We start from the raw sequence: 18,639 nt of genomic DNA, 5'->3' as shown, positions 1-18,639 counted from the left end.
AACGCAGTACTCGGTGAAACTAGCAACATGATAAAAAATGGTCGAGTTTGAAGACCAACCATTATTTGACAAAGGGAAATAATTGAACTGGGACTCGATATTCCCATCATGTCATACTGCAAGTTCCTCGTCTAAGAATCGAGACCTACAAATAGGGTTTGAAAACGGCCCAAACCCAATAAAACCGACCCGTTTACAGGGCTACCTACACTCCCATCCGTAAAATCAGAATAAGATTAAAATATCTTCACTAGTTTACAATTAATGACCATTCTCTCCTCGAAAATCCAGGATCTGTTGAAAAAACCTCATGCAAATGCACAATACGCCTTAAAATTGTAGCTACTGCCCATCGTCCTCTCTATAATTCTGAATTCCCAGTTTGGCAAACCGATCATTGCGCAGTTATGGCTCCTCCCGCATATCTGGTTTCCTTTTGGCCTGCACGGCCAGGCGCGCATCCCTCTCCCGTTCAAACTCTCGGAAATCTGCTCGCTGCAAAAAGTTTACCTTATCCAAATATTGATTTGAACTCTTCTTGTAAGATTCCAACTCCTCCTCCAACCCTTTCTCTTCCTTGAACTCCCCCCAATCCTTTTTCGTTTTGTCAAGCACACTGAGCTTTTGTTTCTTCTTAATCTGTTCAAGCACAGCATCGACACCTGAAGATGCAGGAGCTTTTGCCTTTTCGGATGCTTCCTTTGAATCAGCATCAACAAGCTTCTTGTATTCAATTTCTTTACCAGCAAAATCCCGAACCTCCATGATCTATAAAAAGAAAGAGACCTGGCTGTTGAATATGATTACAACCAATAAACTTTCAAAAGTCCGCACCCACAATCAAGATTTTTCAAACTTCAAAATTGTCTGTAGGATGATAATTGATCGTGACACTAATAGTTACGAGTTTTGGTCTAAGAACCAGCTCCAAGAGATTCAAGTTAAAAAGGAAAACTGCTCGGCAATCAGAGACTACTCAGGTGGTGAAAGGGGTGTGTAACTACATGCATACATGGATGTGTTTGTGTGTAATCTTATTATTTCCAAAATTAACTGGAAAGAAAACTAAGAACTAGGTATACATCTCTTAAAAAATGATTATCGAGGAGATTAAACAACTAGTGACTAAGCAAAAGGTCTATCTAAACCAAAGTTTAGCAAGACAGGTGCCCCCGACGGAATAGAAACAAACAGGTAATACAACAATATGCTTACCTCAACTTTCCCTCTGCCAGATGTTGCAACTGCAGCATCCTTAACTTCTACAAGAGCAGCAGCAGCAAGCCGCCTGGCTTCGTCACGAGATTTGTCCTGCACGCCATTATCACTGGAGCTGTTCTTCATGACACTTGATCCCTTCTGTGCAGCATCTTCTTTAGGGGACTCTGCCTTCTTTTGTGCCAGGCCCAGATATCCCATCCAATTCTGAGAAATAAATCGACGTAAAAGATTAAATTCTGGCCAACTACAATTTTATAATTCCAACACAGATGGGAAGAATGAGGATATTCTCACATTAGATGACTTCTTGGGAGTTTTATTCACAGATGAGGAAGACTTCTTTAATAAATCCTTGAACTGCTTATTTGATACTCCTTTATTCATTTGCTCCCACATGGCATCTACCCGAGCTTTTACCTCTATCAAGATAGGAAATAACATTAGCCTTCTGGTCAATGAATTTATGGTACTTAACATCAGAATAGAAAATGGATAAACAAGCGTCTGTGAATACAAAGAATTACTGACCCGTTTGTTCAGGTTTTGTCTCTAAGCTTGGAAGAGGAGGAGCTCCGTTGGTAGACTCGACCGGTAAACCATCCTTTTCACCTGCAGTACCTGAAGCGGAAAACCAAACTGCTTAACCATAAGTATGAAAAAACGAAAAACAAACTGCAACTAAAGTACTGCTAGTGAAAAAAGTCCTGGCAGTGCCCGCATCAAATAGCATAAGACTAAATATCAGAAACGAACCAACAATCCAACATCAATGATTCAACTAGAAGCTGTGACACGAGTCTATCTATGGAGCAAAGTCATCAAATGAATATTTCTCATGCCCCCTGAATTTTTCTTTCACTAGAAACCTATGAAACTTCAAAAGATACGATAAATATCAGTCGCAAATAGTTGTAGCTGCCAGTATTGGTCTCCAACTCATCTTAGACACCAAGCACCCAATTGGGAATCCAACTAACAACGAGTAAATAACATTGTGACGGCGAGCTTCAATGGTTCGGCGTGCAACTCCACCTATATTACAAATTCTGTACTCAACTAAAAACACCTAATTTTTAGAGTGCACAGAAGTTTAGCCAAACTTTGGTTCTGATCTAATTATTAAAACCCATTAACAGTAGATAACCCAGCTGAAAAATCAGAGATTATTCCAGGAAACTTACGATCCTTGAAATGGGTTTTAAGATTTTCACAAGAAAATAAATAAATAAAAAAGCAGGAAACTTCCGCTCATAAATCCATGAATGCTAAACCAAACAAAACACTCCAAAGTCTCTACAATCACATAGCCCATATATAAACTCATGATCCCCAAAGAAAAAAAGGGCGAAACTTTTCCAGGCTCAGCCTGTTTCGACCGCTCGGAAAACCCATTGATTTTCTTTCATCATCAATGGTTTTTTTTCGAGGGAAACAAACAGACCTGGCCCAGCGTAAACATAAGAAAGAAGGAATTATGAATAAGAAAATAAAATCGAGAAATATAAAAAGAAAAAAATGGGTAACCTGAACTGGAGGCGCCGAGAGCGGTGGTTGCGGTGGTGGTTGCCATCCAAGAGATAACCCAAAAGTGGAGAGAGAGGGAGAGAGAGAGAGTCTTGGTGGTAACTGGTACCAAAAGAATAGTCTGTTTATTGGGTTCTTCGAGCTTATATTTTGACTTTTGGAGGCCCATCAGGCCCATAAGGCTAAATAACTAATTATCCCCCCAATTTAAATGTAATTAATAAAAAAATTCTTTAGTTTTGTTTATTGAAGAACTAGCAGATGCCCACACGCATTGTATGTGAACAATTTCATTTTATTTTGTTTTGTTTTTATTATGAAGTGGGATTAGTTTTTAAAATTAAAAAAAAAAAAAATCAGTTATGAAAATTGGGTTCATGTAAATAGAGCATGTTATATTAACCTAGCTATGAGATTGCTGTAAAAAAAAGTAAAATATATGTTCATGTAATTATTAAATTGCCCACATTTTTTACTTGACTTCAATTTTGGTGAGGGGTTTAAAATGGTAATTTCCTGAAATTTTGGTTGACAACCATGATTTTATTAATAGGTAGTGTAGATTACAAATATAATGGAGATCAAATTTTCTTTAAAAAATTTTATTATTTGTAATATTTATTGGGAACCACTATATAAAAAAATAACAACGTTTAATAACCACCAGAGATAACTCAGTATGTAGGGACGAATTCCAGATTCGTATTTTATATGCCAAGTCATATGTTCGATTTCTGGTGCTAGTGAATCACACAATGGTGGCTAAGAATGGGTTGAAATATCTCTGTAAGACTTTCCGGTCCCAAAAAAAAGACTACGTTGATGTAGTCACCAGTTAGTCCCCTTATTGCAAAACAAAAAAGAAAAACAAAGTTTAATTACATTAAAATGTGGCCAATATCAACTCAAAAAAAATGTAGCCTATATTTGGGTTGACTAATAGACCTTGCGAGCAGGTTTGAGATTGGCTAATTTGACTAGAGCAAAAAAAAAAAAAAAAAAAAAAAAATTGTTGCCGCATCAAGTTTTTTCTGACAACCAAAAGCATACCCGACTGTGTTTACCACACCAATCTTGCTAGGTGTTTTTTTAGAAATAACTTTTAGCAAAGTGCTTTCAAGCATAATTACTTTCCATATCAGCAATCTCAAACGAGCCAAACTTAGTAACAGGTAATTTAATTGGGTATAACAAAAAATGAAGGAGGTTATGGATGAGAGGGGGTACCAGTGGAAGGACTTCAAGGGATTGGCTTAGGATTGGATGAACTTTGCTATCAAAACATTCTTTAACTCTCCCTCCCTTTGCTTCACAAACTTCTGATATGTCGAGTTCGATTATTTTTAGTGAAAGAATCCTATATATGTCTTGTTTTAGGGGGGTGTATTCAACTGAGATTTTGAGAGATTTTAATTTTTTTGATGAATCTAGGAGTATTCAATCAGGATTTTAAATGATTATTTGATATTCGAGTTGTATTCAATTATAATTATAAAACAGTCTATTAAAATCCTTAGAAATCTAGGTGTATTCAATTAGGATTTAAAATTTTTTTATAACATTCTAGGTGTATTCAATTAGAAATTGATTTTATAGAATTTGAGAAAGTTGAGGAATTAAAGGGAATTAGAGAGATTTTGTAGTGCATTTTAAGCATCCACAAATCTCACATCTCCCCATGAAATTTCGAGGGAACAGAATCAAAATTTTATATGGAATCTCTACAAAAATCCATGAATTTATATACCTATTAAAGTCTTTCACATTCTCAATTGAACACAATTTGATTTTCAATTCGATTCGTGCATCAATCAAAGGACTCCTTTATGCATTACAATTTAGTGAAGATCTGAGTCCTCAACGATATAACTCCAAATTAAAAGATTAATTTCCAGATTCGTGACAGAAGATTTCGATCAAGTGAAACATCAGACAATCAGAATTCAGATCATATCTAAGGGGCAGAGTGTACTGGTCAGGGGGCAGCTCTATCCGAGCCTCAAAAGTTACTTGCGAACTCACTAGATTCAAGGTATGCTGATATAAGAAATGAAGGTCTAATAACTTCCAAGTTCAAGTTAAACGAATTAGATCGACTGGATTTGAAGTTAGGCCTCCATTTCGTCCTACATCACATACCTTGAGTTACTGTGAGCTATCAAATCCAATCCAATTATAGGCACCAAACGTGTCCCAAATCTCCCTCTCCCCGTCTCTCTGAAGCCGCCCTCCGCTGGATCCTCAGAGGAACTGATGCTCTAAGCACAATGCTATGGAGCAAAACACCAGTAAGGAATACTATGGACTTGAAGCAGTCCAATGTAATTATATAAGAAATCTAACTAAGTATTAAATCGATTCGATAGCGTCAACACCAATACAAGGCAATGCAGTTAAAATTTGAGGCACAACCAATGACAGAACTGAATTATTTCATTTTACTCACGGTTTGTAAATCAGATAAAACAGACCTGAATCAACCTCTTACACAGAAGCTTAAGTTCCACCAGGAGAAACAACACGACATACGACACCTGGGATGGTCCTTCCGATTTAAACATGAACTGTAGTTGGTTTGTAGTCGATCACAATGACCTTCTCCAAATTGGAAAGGAACAAATTTGCAAAGTCAACGTGGGCAGGATGGGCTACGTATTCTGCGACACCCTCCGTACTCTCAAAGGTTGACTCAAAGACATGAGTGAAACCTTGATGTAGGTTCTCGAAGCTCACGTCTTTTCCCCTGATCACAAAAACATGAATCAAATACTTACTCAATTAATTGCAGCTTGTCCAACTCAGGAGAAAACTTGGTGAATTCATTACTTGTTCGATAGCCTTAAGGGAAGGGGAACGCCATACATGAACAACGACTAGAAAATCATGTCGAATAATCTATGAAATGCTAAATAACCGTCTCAGGTTAAAAGGCATTCTAGTGATGTCCAGCTCTTTGATCATAATCCTAAATGGCCTCGTTTGGTCGAGAGGACCCAATTTACATGGTTATCCATTCAAATCCAATCCTAGAGACCAAACGAGGCCCATGTGCTTGGTACAAGCAACTGCAGTGTGATATGCCAAATGCGGCAAAAATATCCAAACATATCCACCAACTAAAAATTGGGAATATTTTTCGCTCACCGCTCTCAAGTGATGGTGATTCTCACAAACCTATTTATCCCCGTAGATGAGTTTAAATTCGAGACCTGTGTAGTGAACAGACACAAATCTCAAAATTTAAACTTATCCAATGGTAACAAAATAAGATGGTGAGCATTTCCACCAATTGAGGATGGTGAGCAAAAATGCAACCATAAAAATTAGCTCTTTTCAAGAGAAAAACTGCAGCTTTAACCAATAGCTGATGCTTCAACCCCTTTTAAGCATCAAATTTTCACTAAAGCTGCACTCTTGCGAATAATGGGAGCTAAATTTTGCCTTAAAATATAGGATCTTGAGGACCCATCTGACTCCCACAGTCAAAGCAGCATCAACAACACTAATTTCTTTTCACAATAAAGGGTCAGACTAATGAAAAGCAAGTCTAAATCAAAGGTCAGATAACCAAGGCCAAACTAAATAGACAACTTCACAGGTTAACAAATTTCAATTAAAATTAATCAGAGAGAAAAATGCATCGAGATTCAAGTCTTTAAATTGGTAGCTCCATCAGTAAATTTCCAAGCAAAAAATGAATGAATTTCCAAGCAAGAACATTAAGATTTAAGAGAGATTAGATTACTAGTAACTTGGAAATTGGTATTATTATTGTTATTACCAGTTGAAAGACTTCATGGGTTCGATGAGATTGACGAGGTTGGTGTAACCTTTGATGAGTTCTTCGATCTTGCTTTCTGAGATCCCGTCTTTGAACTTTGCCAGCAGTACATGCTTCACCAATCCCTGTGCTTCCTCCATCTCTCTCTCTCTCTCTCCCTCCACCAAACTTCGTATATGCCTCACAACTCCCTCGCTCTCCACCAAACGTCGTATATGCTTCACCACTCTTTATGCTATACTGTATTGTAAAGGAAACGACGTGTCGTGTAATCGTGTGGACTCACATTCTTTTACATTCATGTATTAGAGTAACTCCACTCCACCCCTATCAATCCCCAAGGCTATTGGGCAATCCAATTCTCCAACCCAAAAAACGGCCCAGCCCTTTCCAATAACCTGAGCTCCAAGGGAGCCTGACACAGTCCCCTGGCCCTAATCGCCAATGACTGGAGGGAGTGACATCAAGTTGACGTCACGATGACATATTTTCCTCCAAATTAATGCTTATCCGAACTAATACTTTGAACAAATCAGACACATTCTTATGTTTTTAAGCTTTCAGTTCTTCATTGGTAATGTGTTTTATTCAATGAACATTCTCGTTGCTGCAAATTTGATTAATGCAATTGGGTTTTGTTTTGTGAACCTTTGGATCTTCCCAAGATTTGACTTTTGCCAAGGGATTTGTCTAATTACATTGTTTATGTGGTTTTTCAGGGTTGATCCTTCTTGTAATTCAATCATCTTTAAAACATTGGAATAAATGCATGTTTTCTCTCACAGTTTAATTTTCAAGTTTTTGGATATTTCCAGGATACATTACATTACTGAAGACGTGCACTCTCAGATTCTCAAGGATTGGTACCCAATCATCCTTATCACTGGCTACAACGTGTTTGATCTTGTTGGCAAGTGCTTTTCTTGACATGGTAACCATCGCATCGTGGCACACCATAACATTGCTATTGGCCATGACATGACAAGCGTCGCGAATTGTTAGCTGAATGCATGTCATGACACGCTAGAGAATAAACCCTAATGCTTTGCTTGGTTTCTTGAAAAATTTAGGAAATTGAAACTAAGAATTTGGAGAGGAGAGAAAGAGAGGCTTACATACGTGATCAGCAAGTGACGGAACCGATTTATTAGAGAGAATTTGAAGGAGAATTTTGAAAGTCAACGACGTCGTTAAGGTAAAGCCAAGGAAGGTGAACCGCACGCTAGAACACCGATGTTGGCATGCGATGACATGTCATGGCATGTGTTTTGTTGACTTTTTGCATGTTTGGCATGACGCCTCTTGACACGGTAACCCTCGCATCGTGGCACATTAGAACATCGTTGTTGGCCACGACATGAAAAGCGTCGCGAATTGTCGGCATAATGCATGTCATGACAAGCCATGCATTCTCTCCATAAACCCTAATGCTTCGCTTGGTTTCTCGAAAAATTTAGGAAATTGAAACTAAGAATTTGGAGAGGAGAGAAAGAGAGCCTTACATACATGATCGGTGAGTGACAGAGCCAATTTATTGGAGAGAATTTGGAGGAGAATTTTGAAGGCCAACGACATCATTAAGGTAAAGCTAAGGAAGGTGAACCGCCGTGCAGTTTTATTTTTTCCTTTTTGGATAACACTTGCCAACATCGATGGTTTAGTGTGCCACGATGCGAGGGTTACCGTGTCAAAGTGTTAGAAAAATACATGTCATGGTTTGTCTTGACACGGTAAACCTTGGATTATGGCACACCACTATTGGCCATGACATGACAACCATCACGAATTGTCGGTCGAAATGCATGTCATGACATGCATTTTGCTGATAATTTGCGAGGCTTATTATTGTGTGCCATGATGCGAGGGTTAGCGTGTCAAGATGAATCATTACACACCATGCATTTTGCTAACACTTTGCCTACTATTTTGGAATATTTAAAAAAAAAAAAAATTTAGGAAATATATGAAGCGTTCTTATCGGTAATAACCTTGGTAAATATTCAAATCACACAATGCACGTGTTCTTACCGGTAAGAACCTGTATAAATATTCAGCTCAGATATTGAACGTGTTTTTACTGGTAAAAACACATGCAAATAAAATATCCATATCATTACTTGCCTTGACACGCTAAGTCTCACATCGTGGCACGCCAAAACATCGTTGTTGGTATGCGATGAAATGTCATGGCTTGCATTTTGCCGACGTTTTGCGTGCTTGGCATGACTAGTCTTGACATGGCAACCCTCGCATCGTGGCACATCAGAACATGTTGTTGGCGAAGATATAACAAGCATCGTGAATTGTTGGCATAATGCATGTCATAACATGTCATGCATTCTCTCTATAAACCTCTATGCTCAGCTTGGTTTCTCAAAAATTTAGGAAATTGAAACTAAGAAATTGGAGAGGAGAGAAAGGGAGACTTATGTACGTGATTGGCGAGTGACGGAGCTGGTTTATTAGAGAGAATTCGAAGCAGAATTTCAAAAGCCAATGATGTCGTTAAGGTAAAGTTGAGGAAGGTAAACCACCATGCAGTTTTGTTTTTCCTTTCTGAGTAATGCCTGCTAATAGCGATATTTTGGTGTAGGGATGGGTTCAAAAAACTGAAAACCAAAAAAAACCAAATCAAACCAAGGAAAACGAATCGAACCAAAATTGGTTTGTTCAATTTCGATTTTGTTGGTCCGGAAAACAAACTAGTTCGATCCAAATTGATATATGAAAATCATATATAAATATTCAAAACCTGGTGGCGTGAAGATTCGAACCCTTTCCCTTCAGGTTGCAAATAGTTGCTTCAAGCCAACTTGACTGTAGGTTTTGTGTTGCTATAATTGTATGAGTAAGTTATTTATAGGGATTCTAATCTTTAATGCTTTATAAAATTTCTAAAGTTTACAAACCCTAGCCGTCACTCCCATTTTACCTCTTGGTTTTCTCGAACTCTCTCTCTCCCCTCCTCTACTTTCTTCATCTCTGTTTTCTCAGTCTCTTTCTTTCTCTCATTTCTTCCTCTCTTCCTCCAAATCACTCTCTCTTTAGTCTTCTCCTGTCCTCCTCGCTGATTCCTTCTTCCAAACCATGATTTTCCCTCGCCTATTTCGAATCGGAACCCTTTCCAAATTGGAAGATTCTAATGTGGATTTTCCGATCTCTCATAGGTAATTTTCAAATCAAAACGAATATGATTTATATTGTGGTTTTGCTTAATTAAAATGGGTTTTTCTTTTAATTATTTTGTTGGGGTTTTGCATATTGTTCATGTGACAGCCCGTCCCGGATTATTCGTACCGTATGGGTGAAATGACAGTTTTGCCCCTAGTGGTTATGTTTCATTGTGTGGTTGTTTTGGGGTTTTGGTTGGCTGCATCTGGACCACACACACACCCACACTCTCATCCTCATCACCTTCCCTGTCCCGTGTCTCTCTCTTTCTCTCTTTCTCTTCTTCTTCTTTGTACTGACAAGTATCAAAACCCTCGCAAACGTTACAGATCGAGTTGGAAAGTTATATCCTTGTGTTCATGAGGATCATACGAGTTCAACCATACCCATTTCACGTAAGGAATCCTTCGATTTCATGTCGAACCATGGAACCCCGATTTTGGTCACTATTCATGCACACGTGAAATGTTGTTTTTCAGGGAATTAGAAGCTTGTAGGAAACTTAGTGAGGTCCTTAGGAAGTTTGGGGTGGTTCGTTGGAAGGTTTTGGACGTCGGGATCGTGAGTTGCAGGTTTGGCCGGAATATCGTGGGTTTTTTCGGCGAGATTCCGTTGGTTTTAGGGCTCCAAAGTGGTAATATTTTGTTCTACTTGTTGTAAGCTTCATTTTGGTACCAATTTCGTGGAATTTGGTTGAGAAATGAAGAAGATATGAAGTTTTGAAATTTTTTCCAGTTTCCGGCAACACAGACGGCGGTGGCTCCGGCGAGACTCACTAGAGAAGACAGGGGAATATTCCGTTAAGTTAACGGAATATTCTTAACGGCGTCAGGTTAGTTTTAACGGAATATGCTTACTATTGGACAAAATATTCCCTAACGCCGTTAGGGATTCCGTCAGCATGCCAGGCACATGCCTGCGCGTGGGCGATGCGTGTGGCCGTGCCTTGGCCAACGCGTGGGGGCGTGTGAGAAGTCGAAAAATTATTTTAAAAATATGGGGATGTTCGTGAGGTTGAGTAGATCACGTTGGTGTATTCATACACCCCATTTGAGCATTGTATAAGAAATTATTACCTAGTTTTGGTTATGTGCTTTAAATTAACGTTTTTATAGTTGTTTCGCATATAGGTGAGACCTATCCCGAGGACGAGCGCAGTCACTCGAGGTAAGGGGGTTACGACCCTTCTACATACCAGTGAGTGGGCTTTTGGTTTTTTGTAAATACCTATATACTTGTGATTTTCCCAGAAAATGAAATGGAATGTTTATATGTTTTAAATGTCATGCATTGCGTTTGCCTATTGATTTATGCATTGGCAGTTGCATATATGTATGTTTGGTGTTGCGGACGCACATGTAAGTGCCAGGTAAGTTATGGTTTATGATGATGTTTAGCGGTTATGTGAGATGCATAGAGAGCTCATAACCTGCACCCCCGGTGTTAGTGCTTCCGTCCAGAGTAGGGCACTGTCCTTCATGTGATGTTCATCTCCCGCACCACACGCTCATCTTGGATCCAAGTTAGGTGCACAGTCCTATCGTACAGACCACTTTAGGTGGTTCCGACTCGTAGGTGACCCTCGATTATTCGCCCAGTCTTCACATGATTGTAGCACTTGAGTGTATTTATTTACACCTAGTCATGTCGTACAGACCACTTTAGGTGGTTCCGACTCGTGTGCAGGTATAGTTAGTGAGTTGGGGATTTGAGCTCTAGATTCAGCCGTACAGGTCACGTTAGGTGACTCCAGTTGACAGATTCATTGCATTGATTGACATTACCTGAGTTACTTACATTTTATGTAACTCGACATGGCATATTTCTGAGCATGTTTTCTATATATGTGTATATTCTATTTTCTAGGAAACTATACAGGTTTTACAGCAAGGGGTTAGAAGTTTTAATAATGAAGTGATTTTGAAAAACTTTGTTTTTACCCACTCACACTTTCTGTTTTGCGCCCCTCCAGGTTCTAGTTTGGATTGCTCTTTTGGTGGCTCATGAGGAATTCTCGGCATATCTGACAGATTATCACCAGTGTAGGACCATCTTTGGGTGTGTTTAGTTAGTGTTTGTTCCTCTGGACTGCACTAGGTTTTGTGTGCTCTGAATATTGTTTTTCACACTTACGCTTGCACATGTATGTTAACTACTCAATGTGTAGTTTGGTTTTTATTTATTCGCACTTTTATTATTATTCTTAGCTTCCGCACTGTGCACATGGTTACGTCACTCTTATATGACGACCAGCATGCCCTGATTTTGCTTGGGATGTGTCAGTTCATATTTTGGGTTTTCCATATTTCTCATATTTGTTTGTTGCGTTTTTGCTATTTTGTTTCTCATTTGCTAATTATTTTTATTTTTATTTTTATATCTGAAGTATATATTAAACAAAAGATTGGGATCAAATATCACATTAACTTGATTTGGGTTGAAATTTCTTCCAACTTGTTTTGATTATATTTACTTTGTGTTGCATGTCATTGGAGGTCTGACTTTAATTTGGTTTTATGCAGGTTTTGCCTTGCAGTTTGTTTTGTGCAAGATTTCTACATGAACGGACAAAAGATTAAAAAAAAAAAAAATCGAAACCAAACTGAAACCGAACCGAACAAAAATCGAAAAAAAAATTTGAACTGAACCGAACCAAAAATTCGGTTTGATTTTGATTTTGTCAAAAAACCGAACCGATTCAAATCGAACCCACTCCTATTTTGGTGTGCCATGATGAGAGGGTTAGCATGTCAAAATGTTAGAAAAATACATATATTCATATCATACTCATATTCATATGAATATGGGGTAAATTAATTGCATATTTTTAAATAAAATATAGATAAATTAATTTTGATTTGTATAAATTATTATAATGAAATCCATGCATGAATACGTTTAAAATATATTGTCAAATAATTATTTTTGGGTAAATTAATTGCATATTTTTAAATAAAATACAGATAAATTAATTTTGATTTGTACAAGTTATTATAATGAAATACATGGATGAATATGTTTAAAATATATGTGCATGTTATGTGCAAATAATTATTTTGGATGTATTATTACATAAATATGGTGGTGGGAATCAGTAACAACGGAAGCTGCTTTTTGTGACATCTGATCAACTGACTCTACTTCTGGAATGAAGCAGTTGAGTGCCGATCGTTGCAGACACCATCAAATCGGAAAGATGTACAAAAATAATTTGTAAAAATGTGGCACGCCATCATTTTGGCAACATTTTGCCTACTATTTTAGAATAACTTAAATGTCGGCAATGCATGTCGTGTCATGAGCAGTTGCTGCTTACTAAAGTCAGTAATTGCTTTGCTCAATAGCGGGTAACAGCCTAGGGGATATTTTAGGGATGGAGTTGCTCTTAACTATAGTTTTGAGAAAAAAAAAAGGTACCAGTGTGAAGGGAACTAAAAAAATGAAAAGGGAAAGGGTGGAAGGGGACTTTATATATGCTCCTGTGTATTTATATGCTTGGATTTTTTGCCGTTAAATTTTTTGACCAACGATTATAATCCAATAAACAAGATTTAATGGTCAAACTCTGCACTTATAGGATATTCCAAAGCATATTAGAATTTTCAAATGTGGAAGAAGTTTGGTATTACTAGTGGAAAGGACCATGGGTTCGATGAGATTGACGGGGTTGGCATTCCCTTTGATGAGTTTCCTCAATCTGACTTTCTGAGATTCCACCTTTGAACTTTGCTAGCAATATACAGTATGATTCACCATTCCTTTTGCTTCCTCCATCTCTCTCTCTCTCTCTCTCTCTCTCTCTCTCTCTCTCTCTGGTCTTCTACTTTTCTTACGATCAAATTAGTCAACTAATATACAGTAAGCTACATACCTTAAAGAAACTGCAAATCCAAGTACATAATAGCATCGTTTTATTCGCAAACTCGGTTCACGTTACAAACACAACCCCATATAGACTTATGGAGTATATATAATAGAAAGTGTAGTTTCCTACACACACAAGCTGGTGTAGCTAGTATAGCTAAAATAGTTAATACATAGAAGTCTGGCTCTCAAAGCCAAATCGGCGTCACGTTACCCCGGGACTAGTTGATCAAGCTGCAGAAGGTGCACTTATTTGCTCATCAACGTCAGTCCCAGATAATCTGGAAATAAGGGGTGGAAGCTTTACTTGCTCGTCATCCTTCACCACACGATCATCCACATCATCATCATTCTTGTAATCCAGTGAAGCGTCATCATAAATGTCCCACCATTTCTTCACCAGCATCTTGATGTCCTCTCTCTCCATATGCTGTTCCTTTCCTGTGTACCTCCATGGCTTTGATCCCTGCATCCCACTCAATTTAATCAAACTTCAGTTCCATGTCATACATATGTTTCCAGACCGTGAATTTTAAGTGTTTATTATGGCAAAAATCCACTCGATCAATAATCCAGTCTCATATGAAAACCAAATTATTTAATTAGGTAATCTTTGTATGTGACGGGATTTGAAGTTCTGTTTTGGCAAAAATCAACTTCATCAATGATCAAGATTCACACTCTTGATCACATGATTCCGTATCGAAAATTGAATGATATTTAAGATCAAATTAATGTTTTGTATTGGCAAAAATCAACTTCATCAATATAATTCAGATTCAATCTGGTTAGAGAATATTTTCTTGTTCGTAGCGAAAATTGGATGAGCTTTAATTGTTACATACCGCAGCACAATAGTGAACAACCTTCACTTTGTCAAGGTCGACATTCTCAGGGTGGCGCCACAACATAGCCAAGACAAGATTGTATATAGGTGGGATAGGACTGTATATGTCCTTGAAGAACATGTTCAGAAAGTCCTGCATATGGTCATCAAAACTATAGTTCAAATTGGGAATGATTTTTTTCTCAAAGAAACCCAAAATAACATGCGTTTTTGGCGCAATTAATTACGACATCAACACAAAAAGTATAAGCAGACGATCCTGCTATTACCTGCTCGGCGAACAAGGAAGGAGGGGTGACTTGGAGGGTCTCTAGCAGATCATGGTAAGTTAGAACACAAGGCTCAAAGACAAACATGCCGGCATTGAAGTAAAGTGGTGGTGGTGAGCCCAACTCGGCCGGCCACTGCACCTTCTCCGGGCACTGCTGGCAGTACCCAATCTTGTACTGAGGAGATTCACTCCATGTCTTCTCACAAAAGCAATCCATCACAGCATAAAAATTGCCCTCGGGCATGTCGAAAAGGTGATCAATGTTTTCAAACACTTGAATGTCTCCATCCAAGTATATCATCTTCTCATACTCCACAAACTACAAGTTAATACACATAAATAATCAAATTTTACACATTTGGTAGTTGCATGATTGAAATGCACTAATGACTTGTAAATCATTTAAATGAAAAACGTTCTCTTGTCTCACCATAACAAGTTTCGTTTATAGAATATGAAAGTTCTGAACCACTAATTATGTAGAATATTAATCAAATATGTTGTTTAAATTGCACCAATAATATATTAAACATGTTTAAACTGCATCGACAATCAGTGTAAATTGCACCGGCAACATGTTTAAATTGCACCAACAACCCCAAGAATATGTTTAACATGCTTAAACTGCATCGACAATCAGTTTAAACTGTACCAACAAACAAATTAAACTGCACCGATGACACCAATAATATGTTTAACATACTTTAACTGCACCGACAATATATTTGATGAGAGAATATTACCTCCCAAATACGAAGCTTGGAGTAATTAATGACATAATAAGCCATGGCAAATTGGGTTTGGTTTTCAGGAGGGTAGACAGGGTCAATTGCATGAACAATGCATCCTTGAGAGTGAAGAATCTGAAGGTGGTCCTCAGGAACATCAGGCAGGACAGCCACCACAAGAGGATATGCAGATTTGGCCTTCCTTAGGCCCTTGGCAAGGCCAACCACACCTTTCCAATAGTCTCCATTGCCAGCCAAGAAGGTCACAAAGGCCCTCTTGGGACCGTTTGTCTCTGCAGGGGACATCTCTGGATAAAAGTAGGGGAAGAGATTGCAGAAAATTTGAGAAGATTATCAGAAGAAGCGAACAAGAAAATTAGATGTTGAGAAGAAGTAGTAGGTATCAGTTTATATAGAGGATGAATGAAAAGATTGTGGGTGTGTTGGCATGAATATGGAAAAAAAATTACGAGGTGGAAAGTGAGTGAAGAAAATGATTCTTTGCAATCTTTTAAAATTTCAACACGTGGCAAGAACAAATTGACATGTGTGACAGGTTAAAAAGAAGATCCTAACTTCTAAGACAATTTACTATTTGCACTCATTTTCTAACACATATACTTATAACACGACATGATATTATGGTAATAATTAACACTAAATAAAATATTATGTTTATGAGGCTTAATTTTTCCTCTTTGTGCTCAATACACAACCCGCAACCCGTAACATATTAATGGTTTGATATTTGGCAGAGATATGATAATATATCTACTATGTATATGTACTGAAAGTCACTATCGATGTCGAATAGGGTTATATTTTAGTTTAAATACTATTGTGAAAGAAAATCTAAGAAGAAATGCGAGTTTGGTGATGGCTGCTATGAAGGGACGGGGGGATGATTCTTCCTCCTAAGGCCCTATTGTAAATGACTTGAGATGCTTCCTTGCAGAAATGCCGCACTCGACGGTTAGCCATGTTCAACGGGAAGGAAATGAGGTGGCACATCGGCTTGCTAGGATGGGTATTAGTAGCTCTCAGGAGTTTGTGTGGTTTGAGGAAACTCCAGATTTGATTCAGGATATATTAGTCGAGGAGGGTTTGTAATTTGTTGGTTTATTGTTGTTGATTGTTCGTTTGAGGATAGGTTTCCAGTATGTGTGAGACACTCTTTTCCTTAGACCGGGTTGAAACTAGTCATCAAAAGAATAGGGTAGAGCTATTCACAACACTATTTTTATTTCTCACACACGTCTCTCAATTTTCGGCCATCGGACGATTGAATTGAAGATGATCAATGGTGAAAAATTAAAAAGAGTGTGTGGAAGGTAAAAATGGACGTGTAATACTAAAGAATATTGTTCTCATTGGATATAATCGTGTGCAATCTTGTATATTCTTTTTTTGTTCCCTTTATCTTTTACTTATCTTTTCTTTGGAGAGAAGTTAAACTAGCCCGATCATATTTCTGATCCTCGATCAATTTAGGATGTTGAGTGATCTAAATTTTAGAGATTTTATGTTCAATTCGGAAACTCATTAAAATCCCAAATAAATAAATGTCACAAATCAATTTCAGTTAATCCTATGTGATGCTCTTGAAAGATACAGTTCAGATTATTCTGTGTAGTTTGTTTCAGTTTCCATTTTGATCTCAACAATTCGTTCCTTAGAACATACTCTTAATTAACTGCACTCCCTTATGGAAGGTGATAACATAATTTTAACTGAAAGCCATTAAATATAGAACGTATATCTGTATTATGACTCAAATGGTTAAAAATATTTGTCTATACACCTAGTTTTAGGTTTGATTTTCTTGTATATGTGTATATATAAATAAGAAAATGAGTTCAAACTTCCTATAGAATGAGTCATATTTTAATATATCTTTTAATTATTTGAGTTGTTACATTTTAGTTTGCGTTACTTTCAAGCACAAACCGCTATATAACTTAATACCGCACAAGCCACTATATTATCTTATATTATCAAGTTACTTTTAGTGGTGTGTGCTTGAACATTCATATTTACCATACAAGTAATTTGAATATACAAGTATCATTTTCTCTTGAATTCTTCTGCTTCCCATAAAAGTTTGTAGTTTATACTCCATCAATTCGTAAGGGGAAAATATATATTCGCATTTCCTAGAGGGTTTCTTTCCATTCGATTTGGTAAAGAATCTAATCTTGTCATTTACAAATACAACAAATGAAAGCAGCAAAAAACATGATGAAAGCAAAGACAAAGATAATTGGATCGAGCATATTTTTTGGAGTTTTGTTTTTGAAGAACAAATTGTTCCACACGGTTGAAACACCATAATATTATAATTTATAAGTTTAATGGAGCAAGTTGTTAACTAGGATTGTGTTAACTTTTTATCTGCAGAAGGGTTTAGTATTAGCGGGGTGAGAGGGATCTGATTAGCCAATGAAGGTTATGGTACAAAGATTAGTAACTAAACAGTTAAGTTTAAATAGTAACACCAAAATAATCCAGTTTCAAACTCTGCATACAGTTTGAATAACCTAATCGATAATCCAAAGTTTATTACAAAATTGCAGGGTGAAAACTTTCCGAAACGTCACGCTCATTTTTTATTCTTTGATTCCTACCTTTTTATTCTTTGATTCCTACCAGTTCTAACTAGCTAAGACATGGATATTCTTGTTTTAGTAATCTGCAAACAAGTGTAAAAGGTGGCATGAAATAGTGGGAATCTGCCCGAATACTTGTGAAGCAACTTTTCTGGAAGAGGTGGGCAGCTCTCTACAAACTACAAGGTCGACGGAGATGGAAAAGATTTTAGCCTTTGAATTAGGGTTTTTCTTTGTTCTTTTTCTTTTTCAGGTGGTCGGTCAGTGCTGATGAAAACTATATAACCCAATACGTGGAGAATAGTGCTTCGCTTGGTTTGAGTCTGGACAGGTACTTCGATTGATTGAACGCCAGATTATTTTTTTACAATAGATTAAACTGGCAATATCTTAACGTACGGAAAGCGGGATTTGAATGTGTTATTAAGTTTATAAGTTTATGTTGTACGTAATCAAAGAGAATTCTTGCGTATCCAAACTCAGAAGATATGGTTTTTAATAGACAATTTTGACATTTTTATAATAATTGGAGCAAGATAATCTTGTTGATTATTTCCCTAATGTGTTATTAAGTTTTTATTGTACGTAATCAAGAGAATTATTGTTTTTTTTAGTACATCGATATT

The 18,639-nt window shown here is 37.3% G+C and overlaps 2 protein-coding genes and 1 pseudogene across 2 annotated transcripts; all 3 read right to left on the bottom strand.

The window, feature by feature from the left end:
- Positions 1-28: 28 nt before the first annotated feature.
- LOC137737733 (uncharacterized) lies at positions 29-2,645 on the bottom strand (annotated as a pseudogene).
- Positions 2,646-5,090: 2,445 nt separating this feature from the next.
- On the bottom strand, positions 5,091-6,729 carry LOC137737672 (stress-response A/B barrel domain-containing protein HS1-like). Its single transcript, XM_068477216.1, has 2 exons — positions 6,527-6,729; positions 5,091-5,488 (listed from the first exon to the last, which is right to left on the bottom strand). The coding sequence occupies exons 1-2, from the start codon at positions 6,664-6,666 to the stop codon at positions 5,299-5,301; spliced, it is 330 nt and encodes a 109-aa protein (XP_068333317.1). The 5' UTR covers positions 6,667-6,729; the 3' UTR covers positions 5,091-5,298.
- Positions 6,730-13,591: 6,862 nt separating this feature from the next.
- Positions 13,592-15,787, bottom strand: LOC137737671 (galactinol synthase 2-like). Its single transcript, XM_068477215.1, has 4 exons — positions 15,423-15,787; positions 14,678-14,998; positions 14,407-14,541; positions 13,592-14,027 (listed from the first exon to the last, which is right to left on the bottom strand). The coding sequence occupies exons 1-4, from the start codon at positions 15,711-15,713 to the stop codon at positions 13,791-13,793; spliced, it is 984 nt and encodes a 327-aa protein (XP_068333316.1). The 5' UTR covers positions 15,714-15,787; the 3' UTR covers positions 13,592-13,790.
- Positions 15,788-18,639: the final 2,852 nt, after the last annotated feature.

This window comes from Pyrus communis, chromosome 6, assembly GCF_963583255.1.
Source record: "Pyrus communis chromosome 6, drPyrComm1.1, whole genome shotgun sequence".
In the NCBI taxonomy this organism is placed as follows: Eukaryota; Viridiplantae; Streptophyta; class Magnoliopsida; order Rosales; family Rosaceae; genus Pyrus; species Pyrus communis.
The sequence above is the reverse complement of the archived record's forward strand: the minus strand, read 5'-3'. Positions and strand labels throughout refer to the sequence as shown.

Bases quoted from the DNA above. Each gene is read 5' to 3' on its own strand.
- LOC137737672 (XM_068477216.1), bottom strand. From the start codon at position 6,666: ATGGAGGAAGCACAGGGATTGGTGAAGCATGTACTGCTGGCAAAGTTC. The intron at 5,489-6,526 runs GTAATAACAATA...TTTTGTGATCAG, and splicing joins CCCATGAAGTCTTTCAACTG to GGGAAAAGACGTGAGCTTCG.
- LOC137737671 (XM_068477215.1), bottom strand. From the start codon at position 15,713: ATGTCCCCTGCAGAGACAAACGGTCCCAAGAGGGCCTTTGTGACCTTC. The intron at 14,542-14,677 runs GTAATAGCAGGA...GACCATATGCAG, and splicing joins CTTCCTTGTTCGCCGAGCAG to GACTTTCTGAACATGTTCTT. The intron at 14,028-14,406 runs GTATGTAACAAT...AGTGGGATGCAG, and splicing joins TTGTTCACTATTGTGCTGCG to GGATCAAAGCCATGGAGGTA.